This window comes from Prionailurus viverrinus, chromosome F1, assembly GCF_022837055.1.
Source record: "Prionailurus viverrinus isolate Anna chromosome F1, UM_Priviv_1.0, whole genome shotgun sequence".
NCBI lineage: Eukaryota > Metazoa > Chordata > Mammalia > Carnivora > Felidae > Prionailurus > Prionailurus viverrinus.
In genome coordinates, this window is record NC_062577.1 from 51,084,259 (window position 1) to 51,105,429 (window position 21,171).

The 21,171-nt window shown below is 36.6% G+C and overlaps 1 protein-coding gene across 1 annotated transcript in view; it reads right to left on the bottom strand.

The window, feature by feature from the left end:
* USH2A (usherin) overlaps positions 1-21,171 on the bottom strand; it is a 735,906-nt gene that overhangs the window by 121,902 nt on the left and 592,833 nt on the right. Inside the window, exons 55-57 of the mRNA XM_047839579.1 lie at positions 17,801-17,908; positions 10,060-10,243; positions 8,440-8,597 (exon numbers count right to left, since the gene is read on the bottom strand). Of these exons, the coding sequence (XP_047695535.1) occupies positions 8,440-8,597; positions 10,060-10,243; positions 17,801-17,908 (450 nt within the window). The remainder of the gene's footprint in view (positions 1-8,439; positions 8,598-10,059; positions 10,244-17,800; positions 17,909-21,171) is intronic.

A 21,171-nucleotide genomic window follows, 5' to 3' on the forward strand; every position in this document is an offset into this window, starting at 1 on the left:
TGATGAATGGATAAAGAAATTGTGGTTTATATACACAATGGAATATTACGTGGCAATGAGAAAAAATGAAATATGGCCTTTTGTAGCAACGTGGATGGAACTGGAGAGTGTGATGCTAAGTGAAATAAGCCATACAGAGAAAGACAGATACCATATGGTTTCACTCTTATGTGGATCCTGAGAAACTTAACAGGAACCCATGGGGGAGGGGAAGGAAAAAAAAAAGAGGTTAGAATGGGAGAGAGCCAAAGCATAAGAGACTGTTAAAAACTGAGAACAAACTGAGGGTTGATGGGGGGTGGGAGGGAGGAGGGGGTGGGTGATGGGTATTGAGGAGGGCACCTTTTGGGATGAGCACTGGGTGTTGTATGGAAACCAATTGGTCAATAAATTTCATAAAAAAAAAATAAAAAAAAAATAAAATTTTACACACACACACAAAAAAGAAGAAATATGTATTTGTGTATGTGTGAATATACAAATATGTATTTGTGCATGTCCATGTGTGTTTGAGGTTGAGTTACTGTGGAGGGAGGGATAGGCTTCTAAAGGAAACCAAGTGTTTGACTAATTTTAAGCAGCAGAAAGTCCAAAATTTATTTATACTCAACTGAATGATGAATATTAGAAGCTTACTCACTATTTGTTCTTTCATTAATTCAGCAAACATTTTATAAAGATATGCTATTTGTGCACCATCTGATTTGGAGGTACAAATGATATACAAAAGAGTAGAAATTTTGATTTTCTAGAGCTTGCAATTGAAGTATTTTGATAATCTTACTACTGACATTTATCTTATCAAGTAATAATGATATGAAAGGGAACCGGGGTTTACTGGAAGGTAAGAGAATGTCTACCAAGGTTTAAAAATAGTATTTGAATATTCTTTTTGTGGACTTTTGAGAAATGACTCCCTCTCCCACCTTACTAAAATCTTTCTGCATTTGGAATCTGGCTTTGCTAAGTCATGTCTATTCTTCCTGGACTTTTGGATTGATAGGCAAAGACTTCTGGTTACTAGCTCCTTCACACCACAGGAGAAAACTATTGCCAGGTAGATATTTTCCCTTTAGGGGCTCACCATTTCCACAATTAATTCTTCTGATCTTGACATTTCCAGCCAAAAACATTTGGTTTTTGCCAACACCTAGTTCTGTTGCTTGGCCCTCTGGGCTACTATTTCAAAGAGCAGAGTTGCTGTATCCCAAATCTGAAAGACGTTGGGTAATAAATAAAAAGTTTGATTTGGATCTCAGAGTTAAGCCAAAGACACGCAGAGACTGCATTCGCAAGGCAGTTGTAGAGAACAGACCTGAATTTGGATCTCGGCTCTGCTGTGTAACCTTGAGTATATCATATCACTTCTTTGAGATTCAAATTTCTTTCTTTCTTTTTTTTTTTTAATTTTTAATGTTTATTTCTTTTTGAGAGAGAGTGAGACAGCATGAGCGGAGGAAGGGCAGAAAGCGAGACACAGAATCTGAAGCAGGCTCCAGGCTGTGAGCTGTCAGCACAGAACCCAACGTGGGGCTCGAACTCATGAACCGTGAGATCATGACCTGAGCTGAAGTCGGATGCTTAATGGACTAAGCCACCCAGGCACCCCGAGATTCAAATTTCTTATCTTAATATGGAGATAATGATATTGTCACCCAGAGTTTGCATGAGTATTAACTGAGGTAAAGCAAGGAAAGTGCTTATCAAAGTGTTTGGCATATACTAGAATTTAACAAATGGCAAATATAAACAAGTGATACTATGCATATAAATGATATTTGTCAATAGTGTTTCAATTATACTTCCCCTGAATATTCTCACACATTCCTGGGGCCTCACTTCCTTTTCTGGTAGGATTTATAAACATGTATTAAGACTTAATTTATAGATATCATTGAAACAATAATTTATAAGCTGAAAACACACTTAATTGCCTAGGTAATGTTCTGTTGCCAAGCAGCCGCATAGATATTTTTTTCCCCCAGCAACTTACCTGTATAAAGTCACTCTATTCACATTGACCACAAAACAAAATACATGTAAAAAAAAACCAGTTAACTGAACCACCATTTTGGGTTTGTACATTCAAGAGAAAGTGGTTTGATTCATGTTTTCAAAGAAATATTGTAATTGACCACTTTTGCTTGGTGTATGATTCATGACTACTAAATTTGAAGCACATCAAAATCATCAGGGGAACTTAAAAAAAATCTAGATTTCTTAACTTCATCCCCAGAGACTTTTATTCAGTAAACTTGGGGTTGAGAATTGGTCTTTGCAAAAGTTTTCTGGGTGATTCTAATGTTCATTCAGATTTGGGAACTATAGGGATGGAATGTTTAGCCATTTTTTTCAGTTCCGCTTATGATGTCATCATTTGTAATGGCAGGGGGGTATGGTGAGTACCCAGAAAGCTCTTGATTGTGAGCAAATAAACAACCTCTGGTTATAACAAGTTTGTTTTCTTTCTGTTTAAGACATATATTTGTGACTATTCAGAAACAGAAAAATGTTTTTATTATCCAAATCAAAACACAGCATGAGGTAGTTTCCAGTAAAATCAACTGTAGATTATACACAAGTCAAAATCATCTGCCTGTTTACTGAGTTCAAAATCCTTCTAGGCACCAGGAAAAACTTTAATTTAAGATTTTAATCTTTCCATATATTACAGGGTTTCTGTAATGGATTTTGTGCATCTGAAACTAAAAGATTGACAGGTCTGGATATTATAGATTTTTTAACCATTGGTTACATGGTCAGAGTTAGTGTGTGAGGCATTTCTATGATATCCCCTAGGCTGCACTAGACTGAACAATTTCCACAAAGCCTGAGGTAGACAAGAGTTAAGGTTACATTTAAAAAAGCAGAAGGTGTGTTTTATTCCACAACAATTCTTTTCTGAGTGGAAACATTATACCCTAAGCATAAAAATATGATGTTGAATTCAAAGGAAAAATGACAAAATGCAGGGAAATTCTAAAGAAGTCTTAAAAATTTACAAACACAATCCTGCAGTGCACAGTTTTATCATTTTAAAACCAGGGGGCTTGGAACCTAGCAAATGCTGAAGCAAATACATTTTCAAAATAAATAATTGAAGACAAAAATAATTTCCCCCAAAGAACCATCACTACTTACAGAACATTACACAGTGTCTGCCAGTTATATAAATTACCTCCTGTAATCTTTGCAACAACCCAAGTGTAGGTGCTATCGCTATTTCCATTTTACAGACGCACAGAACAGAGACTCAGGGAGAAAGACTGACTTGTGTAAAGTCAGCTCACAGGTGGAACCATTGGGCTATGAATCCCGGTTTTCTCTTTCATCTCACACCCGTTGTCTTCAGGTCCTTATGGAGTGTAAGGTCTTCAGATTAGCAATGGCAATTTATGTGTATAATAATGTTAAAATGACAAGAGATTTGATAAGCCATGGAACTTCCTCATCACATGGCTTGGAAATCATTAATTTTGCTTATCATCTTGGACTTTCTCTTACTGTTCTTTGAGAATTTGGGTTGTAGAACACCCTGGTCTGAGTCCGAGAAATCTCTGGTTAATAGGCTAAATCTGGTCTCTCACTGGCTCTTTTCTGCCTCATTTTACTTCATGGCACAAAAGCACCACAGCACTGTAAAGATGCCAAGGAGAAATATGCTAAAAGATGGCGAGATGGCAATGCTGTTCCATGCAAGGAGACGTTGACTCTGTAAAGGGATATTCAAGTTTGTACATTTTCCACAGCAGAAGATATGTGTTTTATTCCATCAAAACTAAGAACAGAGTTCAAGAAGATCTGTGTTCCTAAGACTGAGATAAGGAGCATAGCACTTTATGACACAGGCTGGCACCAGTGATTGTTCGTTTCTGTTGTTTAATTTAATGTGTTGTATATTTATATTTTAAAACAAAGGTGGACGGGGCGCCTGGGTGGCGCAGTCGGTTAAGCGTCCGACTTTAGCCAGGGCATGATCTCGCGGTCCGTGAGTTCGAGCCCCGCGTCGGGCTCTGGGCTGATGGCTCACAGCCTGGAGCCTGTTTCCGATTCTGTGTCTCCCTCTCTCTCTGCCCCTCCCCGTTCATGCTCTGTCTCTCTCTGTCCCCAAAATAAATAAACGTTGAAAAAAAATTAAAAAAAAAACAAAGGTGGATGGAATCATTTATATTTAATATCTTGGAGAGACTTACATTTTTCTTTACTTATAAAGCTCTTGATACATTTTCTCCTGTGAATTTGACCAAATTAAGGCCCTTTTGTTTTTGATCTTAGGTTAGGACATCAGAAGGCTCTTGGTTTATGAGAATTGAAGTTTTATATATTAGGCCTGTATGTTACTTTCTTGACTATGTTTACCTGTTTTTAGTTTTTATTTTAATTCCAATTAGCTAACATAAAGTGTTATATTAGTTTCAGGTGTATGATATAATGAGTAAAGAATTCCATATGTCACGTAGTGCTCATCACAAGTCATATTAAGCCCCATCACCTTCCTCAAAAAACTAAAAATAGAACTACCCTATGACCCAGCAATTGCACTACTTGGTATTTATCCAAGGGATACAGGTGTGTTGTCTTGAAGGGACACATGCACCCCCATGTTTATAGCAGCACTATCAACAATAGCCAAAGTATGGAAAGAGCCCAAATGTCCACTGCTGGATGAATGGATAAAGAAGATGTGGTGTATATATACAATGGAGTATTACTCAGCAATCAAAAAGAATGAAATCTTGCCATTTGCAACTACGTGGATGGAACTGGAGGGTATTATGCTAAGTGAAATTAGTCAGAGAAAGACAAAAATCATATGACTTCACTCAAATGAAGACTTTAAGAGACAAAACAGATGAACATAAGGAAAAGGAAACAAAACTAATATAAAAACAGGGAGGGGGACAAAACAGAAGAGACTCATAAATATGGAGAACAAACTGAGGGTTACTGGAGGGGTTGTGGGAGGGGAAATGGGCTAAATGGGTAAGGGGCATTAAGGAATCTACTCCTGAAATCATTGTTTCACTATACGCTAATTTTGATGTAAATTTTAAAAAATAAAAAATAAAATAAAAAAATAAAAAATAGTCATCTTAAAAAGAAAAAAAATAATAGAAATGTTGCATAACCATAGATTTATATCTTATAAAATGATTTCAACCTGCAAAAAAAAAAACCAAATCCCCATCACCTATTTAACCCGTCCCCCACCACCTCCCCCTCTGGTCACCATCAGTTTGTTCTCTATAGTAGAGTCTGTTTCTTGGTTTCTCTCTCTCTCTCTCTCTCTCTCTCTCTCTCTCTCTCTTTCTCTCTCTCTTTCTCCACCCCCACCCCCATCCCTGCCTTGGCTCATTTGTTTTGTTTCTTAAATTCTACATCTAAGTGAGATCATATGGTATTTGTCTTTCTTTGACTGGCATTTCACTTAGCATTATACTCTTTAGTTCCATCCATGTCATTGCAAATGGTAAGATTTTATTCTTTTTTTATGGATGGACAATATATATACATTCGTTCTTTATACATTCATCAATTGATGGACTGATGGGCATTTGGGCTGCTCCCATATCTTGGTTATTGTAAATAATGCTGCTACAAACATAGGGGTGCATATATTCCTTTGAATTAGTGATGTATTATTCTTTGGTTGAATACCGGATAATGCAATTGCTGGATCTTAGGGTAGTTCTATTTTTAACTTTCGAGGAACCTCCATAACTGTTTTCCACAGTTGCTGCACCAGTTTGCATTCCCACCAACAGTGCAAGAGGTTCGCCTTTCTCCACACCTGTGCCAACAACTGTTGTTTCTTGTGTTTTTCATTTTAGCTATTCTGACGTGTGAGGTGATAACTGCATTGTAGTTTTGACTTGCATTTCACTGATGATAAGTGTTGATAAGCATCTTTTCATGTGTCTGTTGGCCATCTGTATGTCTTCTTTGGAGACATGTCTGTTCATATCTTCTGCCCATTTTTAAAATTGGATTGTTTTTTGGGTGTTGAGTTTTATAAGTTCTTTATATATTCTGGATACTAACGTTTTATTGAATATGCCATTTGCAAATATCTTCTCCCATTCTACAGGTTGTCTTTTAGTTTTGTTTGTTTTCTTTGCTGTGTAGAAGCTTTTTGTTTTGATGAAGTCTCAATAGTTTATTTTTGCTTTTGTTTCCCTCGCCTCAGGGGACCTATCTAGAAAAAAGTTGCTACAGCTGATGTCAGACAAATTACTGCCTGTGCTCTCTTCTAAGATATTTATGATATTAGGGCTCATGTTTAGGTCTTTAATCCATTTTGAATTTATTTTTGTATATGGTGTGAGAAAGTGCTCCAGTTTAATTCTTTTGCATGTTCCTGTCCAGTTTTCCCAACACCATTTGTTTCCCAACACCATTTCTTTGTTGAAGATTAATTGACCATGTAATTGTGTTTTTTTTCCTTGGGTTTTCTATCCTATTCTATTGATCTATGTGCTAGTACCATACTGTTTTTATTACTACAGCTTTCCAATATAACAAAGTGAAATTGTGATGCCTCTGCTTTTCTTTCTTTCTTTTTTTCAAAATTGCTTTGGCTATTCAGAGTCTTTTGTAGTTCCATGCAAATTTTAGGATTGTTTCTTTTAGTTCTGTGAAAAATGTTGTTGGTATTTCAATAGGGATTGCATTGAATGTATTGATTACTTTGGGTAATATAGACATTTTAACAATATTATTTTTCCAATCCATGAGCATGGAATGTTTTTCCATTTCTTTATATTGTCTTCCATTTCTTTCATCAGTGTTTTATAGTTTTCAGAATACAGGTCTTTCACCTCTTTGGTTAGATTGATTCCTAGGTATCTTATTATTTTTGGTGAAATTGCAAATGAGATTGTTTTCTCAATTGCTCTTTCTGCTGCTTCATTATTGGTGTAGAGAAACGCAACAGATTTCTGTACATTGATTTGTATCCTGCAACTTTCTGACTTCCAGTACTACGTTCAATAGAAGTGGTGAGAGTGGACATCCATGTCTTGTTCCTGACTTTAGGGGAAAAGTTCTGTTTTTCTCCATTAAGGATGATGTTAGCTGTGGGTTTTTCATATATGGCCTTTATTATGTTGAGGTACGTTCCCTCTAAACTTACTTTGTTGAGGGTTTTTATCATCAATGGATGCTGTACTTGTCAAATGCTTTTTCTGCATCTAGTGAAATGATTATATAGTTCTTATCCTTTCTTTATTGACGTTATGTATCACATTGATTTATGAATATTGAACTAACCTTGTGACCCAGGAATAAATCCCACATGATTGTGGTGAATGATTTTTTTAATTTACTGTTGGATTCAGTTTATTAGTATTTTGTTGAGGATTTTTGCATCTCTGGTCATCAGACCAGATATTGACCTGCAGTTATCTTTTTTGTGGTGCCTTTATCTGGTTTTAGTATCAGGGTAATGCTGGCCACATAGAATGAATTTGGAAGCTTTTCTTCCAAATGCCAGCTTAACTCTTTTGTTTTGACAGGGATAGTTGTTCAAGTAAATGAAAAATGCTAATTATTTTATGGAATGGACCTACCGACGGTCAACATGGCTGTTAACCAATTATTTTCAGTGTATGTTATTCTGATGGAGACAATAGAAATTTGTGTCAATTTTATCTAATGATTAGATATTAAATATAAATCACATATTTTGAAGTGAATTTAACACTTTAATGCATTTCACATTGTACTTAAACAAAATTTCCCTATGTTCCTTATGTTTAAAGACAGGTCAAAGAGATTCACTTTAATCCTTACTCCACAGTAATGCATTCAGATTTGTACCTGAAGATGATGCTTACATCAAAATATGATAACACACTAAACCACAAAAGCAAGTTGCTAGTGACTAAATGGCACAATGGAGGCTATACAGCTCAGAGAGGCAAAACTCAGCTACCATAATTGGTCACAACCTGAGGGACATGGATAGAGTAGACTGTTGTCTTTCTGAATTCCTTATTCACTGCTATAATAAAGACCAGATCATATGACATCAGTGATCCAATCTAGGAAGTCCTGTAGAATGAATGTTTAGGTCATTCAGGACTATACGACTTACCTTGGATATACATTTAAATAAGGAGACAGATTTGAGTACTTGAAAGAAAGTATTACTTTGATAGAAAAGTATATATCTAGGTATCTAGGTCTCTTTATCTACATATCTACATCTGCATCTATATGTATGTATGCATATACTTACATATGTATAGACTCAGCAATGTGGTTTAGATTATTCTGTTTATATTTACCCAGGAGACATATTATTTCCTTCTCATTTACTAAATTCAGACATTTCCATCCTTATCTCAAATGAACTTTCTCTGAAATGTTTTACGTATACACATGCACACACACACACACACACACACACACACACACACACAGGTTTTATTTATTTACCTGGTGGAGTCCAAGCTACAAATATGGAATAAGGCCCGATTACTGTGCTATTACACGGAGGCTGGATTTCCTCTGGTGTGAATACAGGTGTTTGTACAATGTAATCACCACTAGGGCTGCTGCCACCCCCATTTGCGGCTTCCAGTTTATAAATGTATCTATATTAAAAAGAAAGGATTGTGATAAGGCAATGCATAAGAGATGCAAACGGTGATTTCTGGCTTTTCTCTTCATTGTTTGGTCGACAGTGAATGACAAAATGCAAATTCTCTGCTCCTTGTCCAGAACCTTCACTATTGACTTGATAGTTTTTTCACAACATGCATCATTCTCTCCAGACTGCCTTATTTCTGTCCTTCTCACTTTATTCCTAACCCTCTAGTAATCAATAACTTTTCATAAAGATTTCAGGAAAGTCCTGGAGTGTGCCACTAGATTGTGGAGGATTCAAACGAATCTTTCCCATTTTTAAATGGGTTGGGGTTCAGGGAAATATGTTCAGAGGAAGATGTTTCTAAATTGATCTGCTACTCTCCACAATAAAACTGAATTGATCTCTACTCTCTGCAATAAAACATCTGTTGATCGAAGATACATTTTGTCTTTGCTGAGAAATGAATGGGAATGAATTGCAAATATGCGGAACTTTTTCCCCTAAAATCACTCTACCTATATATAGTGTAGCAAGCAGAGAAAACGTTATGCTAGAAGAAAAGGTAGTTGATGTCAAACAAAACTCCTTAAATCTCTTTTATTGCTGGTTTAAGAATGCATGTTTTTGAAGATAATTTGATAATTTCTAAAGCTTAATACTTTGTGTATTTTATATACTTAAAAATCCTCATGCTCTTCTGTCAAATAGAAGACTACTTACATTTTTTTAAGATGTCATGAGCCACCTGGGTGGCTCAGTCAGTTAAGGGCCCCACTCTTGATTTTGGCTCATGTCATGATCTCATAGTTTGTGAGTTTGAGCCCCGCATCCGGCTCTGTGTTGTGTGGTGACTGCTTGGGATTCTCTCTCTGCCTCCCCCCACTCCCTTCTCTTTCTCAAAAATAAATAAACTTGAAAAAATAAATTAAAAATGTCATGTACTCTGAAGGCTAAAGTAATGAGTTAGCACTTGAGTCTTCAACATCTGAAATGAATGAAAAGATCTCATCAGCTATGAAATGGCTAATGAAAGAGGAGATTTTTAACCTATTAATTTAATATTGTTTCATTTAGACAGTGCCTTGGTGGCTCAGTCTTTAAGCATCTGACTTTGTCTCAGGTCATGATCTCACAGTTCGTGAGCTCAAGTCCCACGTCAGGTGAGTTTGGGTACCAGTTTAGGTGAGCTCCAGCCTTGCTTTGGGTGAGCACAAGCCTTGCTGTGGGTAAAACATGAACGAGCTTTGAGTGAGCACTGCTTCTCTCTCTCTCTCTCTCTCTGTCTCTGTCTCTCTCTGTCTCTCTCTCTGCACCTCCTGGGATCCTCTCTCTCTCTCTCTGCCCCTCACTCACTTGTGCCTCCCCGCTCTCTCAAAAATATTGTTTCATTTAAAGATGCACACTTTTCAACCCTGAAAAATGTAAAATTCTAACTATATGATTGGTAAAGTTTTCTTTGAGTTTACCTGCTGTTGGGCTCCAGGTTTTTATCAGTGAAATTCTGCTCCTCATTGCCACCCAGGAAAACCAAGGTTCCATTACGACTCAATTGATATTGAGAAATGAGGCCATTGGGCTTTTCTGGCGGACTCCAATATAATTCCACTGTCGTAGAATTGATGATAATGTGTCGAGGTGTCACCCAAACTCCTGGAAAAAAATAACACAATGAGGTTTTATTGTTGGAGTAAAATATACACCTTATCAAAAGTCACACCATCACCTCACATACTATGATAATTTTATTTTGTTGATAGAAAATTTCATGGTAAAGTAAAAAAATACAGTTTCCATACTTTTGAGGTAAAATAGACAATTGGGTATAAATATATTTGTCAATGCTTTGATTATTTCATTTGTGAATTGCCTTTAGAAAGTGAATGCCAGACAGTTAAGTGGTAGAAAATTTCTCTATCTTGGCTGTTACTCTGACTTTAATCAAGACCTGAGAGACTATCCAGGAATTTTATTTTTATTTTATTTTTTTAATGTTTATTTATTTTTGACAGAGAGAGAGATAGAGAATGAGTGAGGGAGGGGCAGGGGGAGAGGGAGACACAGAATCCGAAGCAGGCTCCAGGCTCTGAGCTGTCAGCACAGAGCCCGACGTGGGGCTCGAACTCACAGACTGCGAGATCGTGACCTGAGCCGAAGTGGGACACTCAACCGACTGAGCCACCGAGGGGCCTCAAAGACTATCCAGGAATTTTAAACTTTGATACCTACTTATGTGGAATATGTAGAAGTAATCATAATACAGTATTTACCTGAATTTTTAAATTCAGCGAATAACATACTTTGCCTTTGCCTCTCTGACAGCATGTGCTATGCTCTTTTTCATCCTTTTTCTCATTTACTGGCTCCTCTTTCCCTACTGGAACTCAAAATTATGTGGTGCTTCAGAGACCTAGGCTCTCTCCTCTCCCTTATTCTTCCCTCTTCTTACTCCTTCTTTCTAGGGGATCTTCATTTAGTCTCAGTTTTAAATACCATCTCTATGTCGAACATTTCCAAATATGGATCTCTAGACTGAAATTATCTCTTGGCTTCAAACTCATGAACCCAACCGTCAACTTGACACCTCCATTTGGATGACTAATTAAGTATGAAAGACTTAAAACATCCAAAACAGAACTCTTGGTTTTTCTGTTATAATCTATTCATCTCCCAATTTGGACCATTTTCTTGGTCAAAACCCACAAAATGTTATTCTTGAGGCTCTCACTGTTTTCACCCCCAAGTGTAATGTGTCATCAAATCCCACGGGTTCTAGCATGAATATACATAGTTCTCTCTACCTTTATGTCCACCTCTTCTGATCCAAGCTATGTTGCTCTCTCTCATGAACTTCTATCACAGCCTCTAAACTGGACTCTGTTTCAAAACTTGCCCTTCTCTATTTCATCATAATCTTTGCAAAGTGTAGAAAGTCTGCACATAAGTTATTGTAATCTTTGTAAAATATACAGCCCTTTTGAAATTAGTCCCACAATTCCAATTCCTTATGATAATCTGTATAGTCCTGCATTTTTTTCTGGCTCTGGCCTGCCTGGCTCCAACCACAAGAGACTCCTTCTATCCCCAGAATGTTTCCTGTTCTTCCTCACCTCTGAGATTTTCACTTCCATTCCTTCTGCCTGGAACACTTTTGTTCATGACAACATGACAATTTTGCAATTGATCCTCTTAGTTCAGTGGCCTGTGTGACTATAATCATATCAGGGAGATCTTATTTGACCAACCTTCTCTAATTATAACTGTAACATTTTCTAGAATGATCATAACCTAGTTTTTCTCTATCCTATGTCTTTTTCTACTTCCTCTTAGCACTCATAACACAATAATCTTTTTTTTCTTGATATTATCATTATTTCTATGTTGTTAACACTGCGTGGTCTACTTCTTTCTCCTGCTTCAATATAAAGTTAGCTTCATGAGGGCAGGAATCTTCTATGTATTTTTGTCAATGTATCTTTAGGGATAGATAGCACAATGCCTAACTGATATTGAATAAATGAATTTATTGCAAATACATCCTGCAAATTACTATGGTAAGCACTATGGGCAGTTCTAGTTCTAGAAATATAAACATGAGTAAGCTCTGGCTTGTTCCTATAAGGAATTTCCTCTTCTGCATAAAAGTTAAAATGTACACACAAACAACTGTTATTCAAGGTCAAACATTCAAGCACTCTTACAGATGTACAAACATATTGACGGAGAACCTAGGCAATGAGGAAGATCAATCCTACCATTTCATGTTGTCATCTAGGTATGCTCTGAATAGACACTGTAACTCTCTTCTTCAGCTTTTAAAAACTCATGCAATATTAGGTTCCCTGTAATCAATAGTGTTTGGTTGATTGTATCTCTGGTGTAAGTTATCCAGTAAGGGATAAGATTTCAACACTTTTAAAAGAAAAATTTCCAGGACATTCAAAGGCAATTTATTTAGCAACATCCTGAAAGAATCAGGATACATTTTTAAACGGCTCAAACTTGCTAATTTTCTAAGGAACAACTTATTCCTGAGAAGAAAGTGTTCATTTTGTTCTGAAAGTTTACTCTTAGATACTTGGATAAATACACCAATCATAGTATACAGTTATGTCTGGGTTTCTCTGCCAACAGTTGGTAGATGAATCAATCATCTAATGTTCTGACTCAAAGATGATATTAGTTTGTTGATTTAAGAGATAAAGTATAAGTTTTACTTCATAATCTGCTTGCTGGAGTCCCATATTTTTCACCTTGGAGGGTGTATACAAAATCACCAAGGTGTTAGAAAGTCTATTGCTTAGTTTCCACTTTGAATCAGTAAATACATCCTGTGGCTATAGAGTTAATGAAATAACATGAATCAAAATCTTGGGTTTGCCTCATGTTTTAAATAAAAACTGAGTTTGATATTTATACAAGTTGGTGAAAGCTCTGGTCATGTTGGTAATCATTCTGTGTCCATTGATTTGATTTATAAGGGGAAACAGAAATGTGTAAAAAATACTAAGTACTATGGTTTTATTTGTATAATGGCATGGGGACACGATTATCTTAGCAGTTGCCAGAAATCTTTGATAGAATAAGACCCACTTTTGGTGAAATGTCTTATGAATCCCAAGTAGAGAATCTGCCTTCCTCTCTGAGCATGAGTCTCAGGTGGCATCAGAAAAAAACCTATCGAATATAATAGAAGGACAGAATTGAGAAAACTCAAGGGAAGGAAATGGGTGGCCATGAGAGAAATCATCTAGAAGGCAGGTGGGGGGCAGGTAAACTACACGAGAGGTATGAGAAGAAAAGGTCAGAAGGAAATCTTGGTAGATCTTTTGCAATAATAGCTACCAGAAAAGGAGCATGTCTACTAGATTTGTTTTAAATTTGTTTTGAGTGCCATGCAATATTACCTGCTTATTTCTCTACAGATCTTGATTCCAATTCAAAAATCCCAAAATTTATTGTGGATTGACTTTCCTTTGGAAGCTAGTGAAGGGACCCTGTTCTGTATTGGCTTATGTCATGGAGGCCTTGACTTTTAGATTATTATTAATTGTTAATTTATTCGTCCAACATTCCACTCAATTTTGTGTCACTTTCTGTGTTGGGCACTGTGGATGTGGGGGTAAAGACAAATAGTCTTTACCCTTCAAGGACCCCATAAGTATTGTGGTGAATAAAAATGAACAAATAAAAATTTATTTATTTTTTTTTTTTAAATTTTTTTTTCAACGTTTATTTATTTTTGGGACAGAGAGAGACAGAGCATGAACGGGGGAGGGGCAGAGAGAGAGGGAGTCACAGAATCGGAAACAGGCTCCAGGCTCTGAGCCATCAGCCCAGAGCCCGACGCGGGGCTCGAACTCACGGACGGCGAGATCGTGACCTGGCTGAAGTCGGACGCTTAACCGACTGCACCACCCAGGCGCCCCAAACAAATAAAAATTTATAATCCAGTTTGCTGAGTGCTGTAAGAAAAGGAAACATAGTGCTTTAGAGCACTTAGGAAGGGTATCAACACAGACTGGGAGTAATATGGGGATAGAGGGGAAGCAGGAGAATTCTAGAAGGGGAGAGATGTGAGCCCAAGTTTGAAAAACTGGGAGTTAGCTGAGTTAGTGAGAATGTAGGGAAAGAAATCAAAACTGTGGGAAAGCCACACAAAGTCTTTGAAATATGGGTAAGTATGGTAGAATTCCAGGTACTTCAGCATGACTGGTACATTGGAGGGCATGTGAGGAAGACAGAAAGATTCGGCAGATGGGCAGAGTTTAAAGTTTGAGGGGTCTATTTTGCTTTACTAAGAAGATGTGGATTTTTTTTTTCCTGGAAGGAAATGGGATTTTATGGAGGTGACTTGGCAAAAGGGAGGAAAGAATTGGAATGGGAATATGAGGAAGAAGAGAAATCACTAGAGGCAGGAAGACTAAATTATGAAAAGTTATAGGAGTCTGAACTAAGGCAATGCCAGAAGGGATGGAAAGGAAGAAAGCATTTTTAAAAAATCCTTAAGATTTAAAATTACTAAGATTTTATGAAGAACTACATATTACAACCTAAAAAAAAAACAGAGAGAAACATCAAGAAGGCCCATTTTGGGGTTTAGGTGATGAGGTGGATGATTATACCTGAAGGAGGAAAAAAAGAAAGAAAAGTAAGTTAGGAAGTGAGGAGAGAGATTTTAAGAGTTGAATACTGAGGCTGAAGTATTTTCAAAACACGTAATAAAAACATCTATAGACTGGTGGGTGTACAGGCCTTGAATGAGTGCAGGCTTTGTGAGAGCTGTATACTTTGGGAGATTGTACTTGAGGATTCCAAGGGAGACCGTGTAGTTACAAGTACGAAGAATAGAGGAAGAATCTAACAGTTAAAAAAAGGTGAGAGGAAGAGAGATATGGAATGTGACTGAGAAAGATTCATCTTCCTTTCCTTTTTCCTTTCCATGTTATCAATGCTAGAGGTAAACACGCCTGCAATTTTGCATGATTGAACTGTAAAATTAATTAGAGTTGGCTGATATGGCAGCAATTCTAAAAAGATGGAACAAAAATCCAATTTGAACTCTTCCTATTTGACTAAAAGTACACAATTTTCTATGAGGATAAAATTGTAGAGAATTATGTCCAACTTATCAATGGGGTAGTAATATACATTAACTTTTTCCCCCTGGATTGAAAATGAGAGAAGTAAGAGGAGCTCAGGGTGGCTATGAAACGATGTTTCTTTTAATTCTCCCCATATTCACTTAGGACACTCAAGTGTGAGACCTTCAAACTATGTCTGATTTACTCAGGCACTTTATAATTAGTTATGCTTAGATTATTAATTTAATGGGATATAACATGTTTATTTCCACTTTACAGTACAACAGAACTTAATGTGAGTCCTGATTTGTAATCTTCCAACCCCCAAGTTAAGTACCTAGACTACATTTATGTCACATATAGGTTATTCACAAATGGCACTTATACCGCCAGAAAATGGATTCTAAATCCATGTTTGTTCTGCAGGGGAAAGCCCATTTAGTTTATTATTCCTTTGCACAGTTATTTGTGTTAAAGGAAAGGTGCATAAAGTTAAAAAAAAAAAAGAAATCAAGTAAAACATTTCTCATCTCACACTCCCATGTGTGGTTGAATGTAATTTTTTCAGTCATGAAATCTGAGCTCTTTAAATAATTTTTTGGGGGGAAAGGTGGGAAAATAGATGCGTATTTTCTAAGAATTTAAATATACGGATTTGATGAGTACACTGAAGCAAGAGACCCTGTTATTTTACCAGGTTTGAGTTGCAGCCAAAAATGGTTGATAGATCCTTTAGAAATTATCCATTATCATCAAAGTATCCATTTGATAGTTTACCTTTCCAAAAAATCCACTGCTGGTTTCTTCCTTTCAAAGGAACACTAAGCTTTTTGACATGAAACATTCTTTATATAGAAAACATCATTAGTGAAATCCTGGTGAGGAGCCATATGCCCCATATGTGGAATTTTCCATTTTATTCCCCATTTACTGGTAGGAAGTTCAGGTCTAATATTCTGAGGTACAACAATCCCTTTCATTAGAAGAGTAATGGACAAGCAGTTCAGGACTCTCCAATGGTAATTAACATTATATTTCTGTTTATAAACTCATGTATGCCTCTGTTTCTCCCACATTGAAAACAGGCAGACAATAAAGATGAACAAAATAATTAGTTGATCACTAACCCAAGCTTCTGAGGTTATCTTTCTTCTAAAAGTACATGATAACACCCACTCCAGTTCCCAACCCATTGGTAACTGTTGTTATGTACATATGCTTCCAGAATTTTTTCTATATTTTTATTTACCTATAGAAACGAATATTATTGCCTAAGCATTTTTATACATAAAAGATACCGTGCACTATTGCAGTTTTAATTTCCTCTTTATATGGTTAGATTGTCTCATTCTTTTAAAATGAGGCATGGAGTTTCATAATGTGACTATACCTGAATTTATTTAGCAATTCCCCTACTCATAGACATTTAAATTACTTCCAACTGTTTTCCATTAAATAAACAAACAAAAATGCTTCAATAAACATCCTGGTACGTGTCTCCTTATGCATTTGTTGAAAGTGTGATTTTCTGACATAGACAATGAATGTGAAACTGCTGTGTCATGGAAAATTAACATTTTAAATTTAATAGACATTGCCAATTTGCCTTCCAAGGTGATGGCCCCACTTTACATGTCCTCAGTCTGTGCTTGGTTCTTCCTCTCCTCTATTGTGAATTTGTTAAAATCTTTGTTCTTCATGGTCCATCTCAGAACTCACTCTCACACCACAAAATATTTTTGATTTTCATGATGAGTTATAATTTCTCTTTGTTCAGATTATCCTGAGCATTCTGTTCATTTTTCAATTGAAGTACCGTTAACATACAATGTTGGGGTACCTGGGTGGCTCAGTGGGTTAAGCGTCTGACTTCGGCTCAGGTCATGATTTCACGGTTCATGAGTTCAAGCCCTGGACTGGGCTGTCTCCTTTCAGTGCAGAGCCTGCTTTGGATCTTCTGTCTCCCTCTCTCTCTGCCCCTACTCTGTTTGCTCAATCTCTCTCTCTCTCTCTCTCTCTCTCTCTCTCTCTCTCTCTCCCAAAAACAAACATTTAAAAAACAACAAAAACATGCAATGTTATATTAGTTTCATCTGTAAAACATATTGATTTGGCAATTCTGCACATTACTTAATGGTAAGTGCAGTCACCATCCGTCACCATACGTTATTACAGTATTATTGAACACTTGTTTTTTCTTAACATCACTTTTCAGATTCTCTGTCTTTATGTAAGTTTGGGAAGTTGTACTGTGTCTTCAACTTGATGACAAGTTCATGATAGTGAATATTTAAGTCAGCTCCAGCAGTGAGCATGTACTTGTCATATAACCGGCATTCCAGAGATGTTTGATTTTTTATTTTTTTTTGAGAAATTTTATATCAAAGTGTATAATAATTTTTATCACAGAAAAGTAAACTGAAGAGGTTTAAAGAAGTGAAAGCAAAATTTGTGTTGGGTGGCTTATAGTTGAACCAAACCTGAAGAATGGCAGAGTAGAATACAATTTTATTTTGTACCTATCGACTTTATTCCTTCTTTGTTTTACATGAAAGGGTTTATAGAATTCACTTCAAAATGCCATATGAAAACTTCTCCTCCCAAATCATGGATATTTTTTAATTACCTTCAGGGGCTGCCTGCAGTGTCTGACCTAGAAAAGGCTTGCTTGAAGTGCATCCAGCAGGTGTACAAGCTGTAAGTGTGAAACTATAGTTGGTGTATGGCTGGAGACCTAGAAAGAGCAAACAAGAAATAAAGTACATCTTGAGAGGATTATTTATTATCAATTAAGAACTGGAAGTAACATGTGGAGTTGTAGATATGATTTCCAAAATTTTAAAAGCAGAAAACATTTTCTAAAGGAGGTATGAACTTCACAAGCAGTTCAGTATTAATCGAAATTTCATTTCTCTCTGATAATCATATATTCTCAGCCTTAGCAGAAATCTTAAAATTCATGTCATCCATCTATCCACCCATCCATCCATCATCCATCCAATCATTCATCCATTTATCCATCCATCCATTCATCCATCCATCCACCCAGCTATCCATCCATCTTTCTCTTGATTCCCTTGTACAAGAGGTCATTGAAGAGGCTGCCTTGCCTAGTTGATCAGAGTACTCATCTCTCAAAGAGCCCATTCCATCTTTAGAGCTCTAGAGTTTTCCTTATTTTGTTTAAAAGTCCTTTCTTATATTGTGGTGATTTCTTTCCATCACTTGCACCCCTAGGGAGATATAGAACAAATCTAATTTCTTTTCCACATGACAGTTCTTCAAATATTTGTAGACAGTTATCAAATCCCCCCTGAGTCTTTTCTTCTCCAGGCTAACTATCCCAGTTTCTGCAACAGCTTCTTATATGAACAGAGGTAGAAAAAATAAAAATAAGGTTAGATCCAAGATAAGGTTAGATCCAAATAAGGTTAGATCCAAAATAAGGTTTAGCCCCAAGCCATATTTAGCTCATATTCACACCAACCCACTCTGCTTTTTTAATTTTACACTACTTCACCATATGTGCCAATAGAATACCATCTCACACTTTTGTAGTGTTTTGGAGGTATGTTGGTTTTGTCTTTACACATAGATTGAACACAATTTGATGAAGGAATAGTGTTTATTGTATTCAGAATATGACACAGCCCAGTAATTGTTCAATAAGTTCTCAGGATAAATAAGAATGGCAAGCCATTTATAGTAGAAGTTGCATGTTGTTAGACCTCACTACTCCTTAGCTGATGACCTTGGGCAAGTGACTTAGCTTCTCTTTGCCTTGATCTACTGATCTTTAAAGATGGGAAACATAGCAGCTAGGTTTGAAGGCTTTTGAGAAGATTAAATGGGTTACCTAGAGAACTACTTTATTTGACCAGAAGCAACCTTAAGACTCAGCAGCATTTGACAAGGAGCATATGGCGGCTAAAACTTCTTCCCTTGATTCTTGGAAAAATTCAAACAATGCCAAAGGTCAAAAATTTTCCTTTTCTTAAAGAATAGGACTTCATCTATATGTCAAATAATTGGGCTAATATATATAATTATTATATTAATTTTTCATGAATACTGAACTACATTTTTATATATATATTGCTCATTTGGCAGGTGAGTTTTTCCAGAGACATTCCTGTGCCACTCTTTTGCTTTATGCAGATTTCTCCTCAAACGCTACATTTTAAAAGATTTTGGCCACTTTATCCACATACTACATCCATCACTTCATATTCCCTCAAATTACTTCCTTCTCCCATGGCCCTCAACATTATCTGCTGTTTTATTACATCTGTTTATTTATTGTTTGTCTCCCCCTCTAGGACATAAGCTCCAAAAAAGCACTAAAAGATACTATATCTAAAAGATACCACTGTATCCTTCAAATAATGGCAGGCACAAAGTAGGTGCTGGTTAAACAAACAAAAAAATTAACTGGTTCATTTAGAGTTAGAGCAATAGTCTGGGTTCTCTGCTAAAGCAATAATGTTCTGCAGCTGGAGCTGTTCCAGGATTCAGCTTCAAAGCCCTTTGTGTTTCCACATCAATTTAGTGATAAGATTCAGATACTTATTTGATTGCAATCTTCTATTTGGTTGCTATGGGGGATTTACATAATTTTGATATTTACTTGATTTGTAGATAAGAAATGTGATGAAAGATCTAAGCCCCACTGAAGCCATATATGTTTGATAAAAGCTTATGGGAAAATGCTAAAGATTACAAAATAGAGAGATCAAAAGAAAAAAGGGAGGAATCATCTAAGAATGAAGGTCAGAGACCGCAGTGGCGGACTGACTTAGCCTGGTGATGCTCCCTCTTTACTCCTGCTACTGAAAAAGGGGACCTTGACCCTTGTAATACCAATTCACCTGAATATCTTACTTTCTCACTTAGAATGTAAGCCCTTTGAGAGTAAGGTTTATGTCTCTGAGTGTTTTCCTTTTTTAATCATTTTTTTCCAGTTGTAAGTATTAGATGTTTGTTAAATACTGTTTAAAGAACACAAAGCCCATGAAAGTGCTCCATAAAATGTCAGGCTATCCTGTTCATGATGTCCATCCAAAGTGTCATCGGACCAAACAGGCCCTTCCTCATAAATCCATGAGTATCTCAGCCCCCAACATCTACTTCACTGTGTAGGCAATTGTTTTCTAGTTACAGAATATTATTAAAATAATACAAAAATTAATGTGATGTGTAAACAATAAATATTTTATAGACTTTTTTCCAAATGCCTGACTAAGTATGGCTGGTAAAAGTGAAGCAATGCTTGTTCTTTCTCTGGAATTTTCTTATTAAATAAAAACAAACAAATAAAATGCTCCCCCCTCCCCAAATGAGACCCAATTCTCTTCTTTATTTTGTGTTCTAGCTGGTCTGATATAAGACATGCAATGACCATTGAAAAATATTTTAGGATGCATCTTAGAAAAAGGAGAGGAAATTTGTCACCACAGAGGTGTACTAAAGTCGATGAGAGGATTGAGGGTATTTGCAATAAGGATAGTCACTAAAAAGAAAATTGATGTATATAAAAATAGAAATTGTCCTTTCCCTACAGAATCTTTCTGAACTGAGCTGAGTGGTATCCACTTTATATATAGCCAAGAACACTAGAAGACAGTACAGCAACGGAGTAGCTAGCCAGTTAGGAATTTTTGATAGATTAAGGAAGGTGTGCCAGGGAGTCTGTTACAGGTGTTTGAATTGGATGGTATGTGTTGGCCTTGCAGAGCATGGGGCCAGGTCTAGTAGAGGAATATTTTGAAGCTACTGGGGTACCAGAATCAAGGGGAGAGGAGGTAGAACTGAGCGCTGGGTAGAGAGCCTACTTTGGGAAATCAGAGGACTTCAAAGTCATCACCATTCAGGAGGAGGGGATGTGAGGAACTAGGGAAAGAAAACAAAGATGGAAGGGCAAGAAAGGCGAGAGTGGGAGGCATGGGGCCTTAAGTGAAGGAAGGAAGCACAATGGGCTTAATCTAATTCACTAGTAGT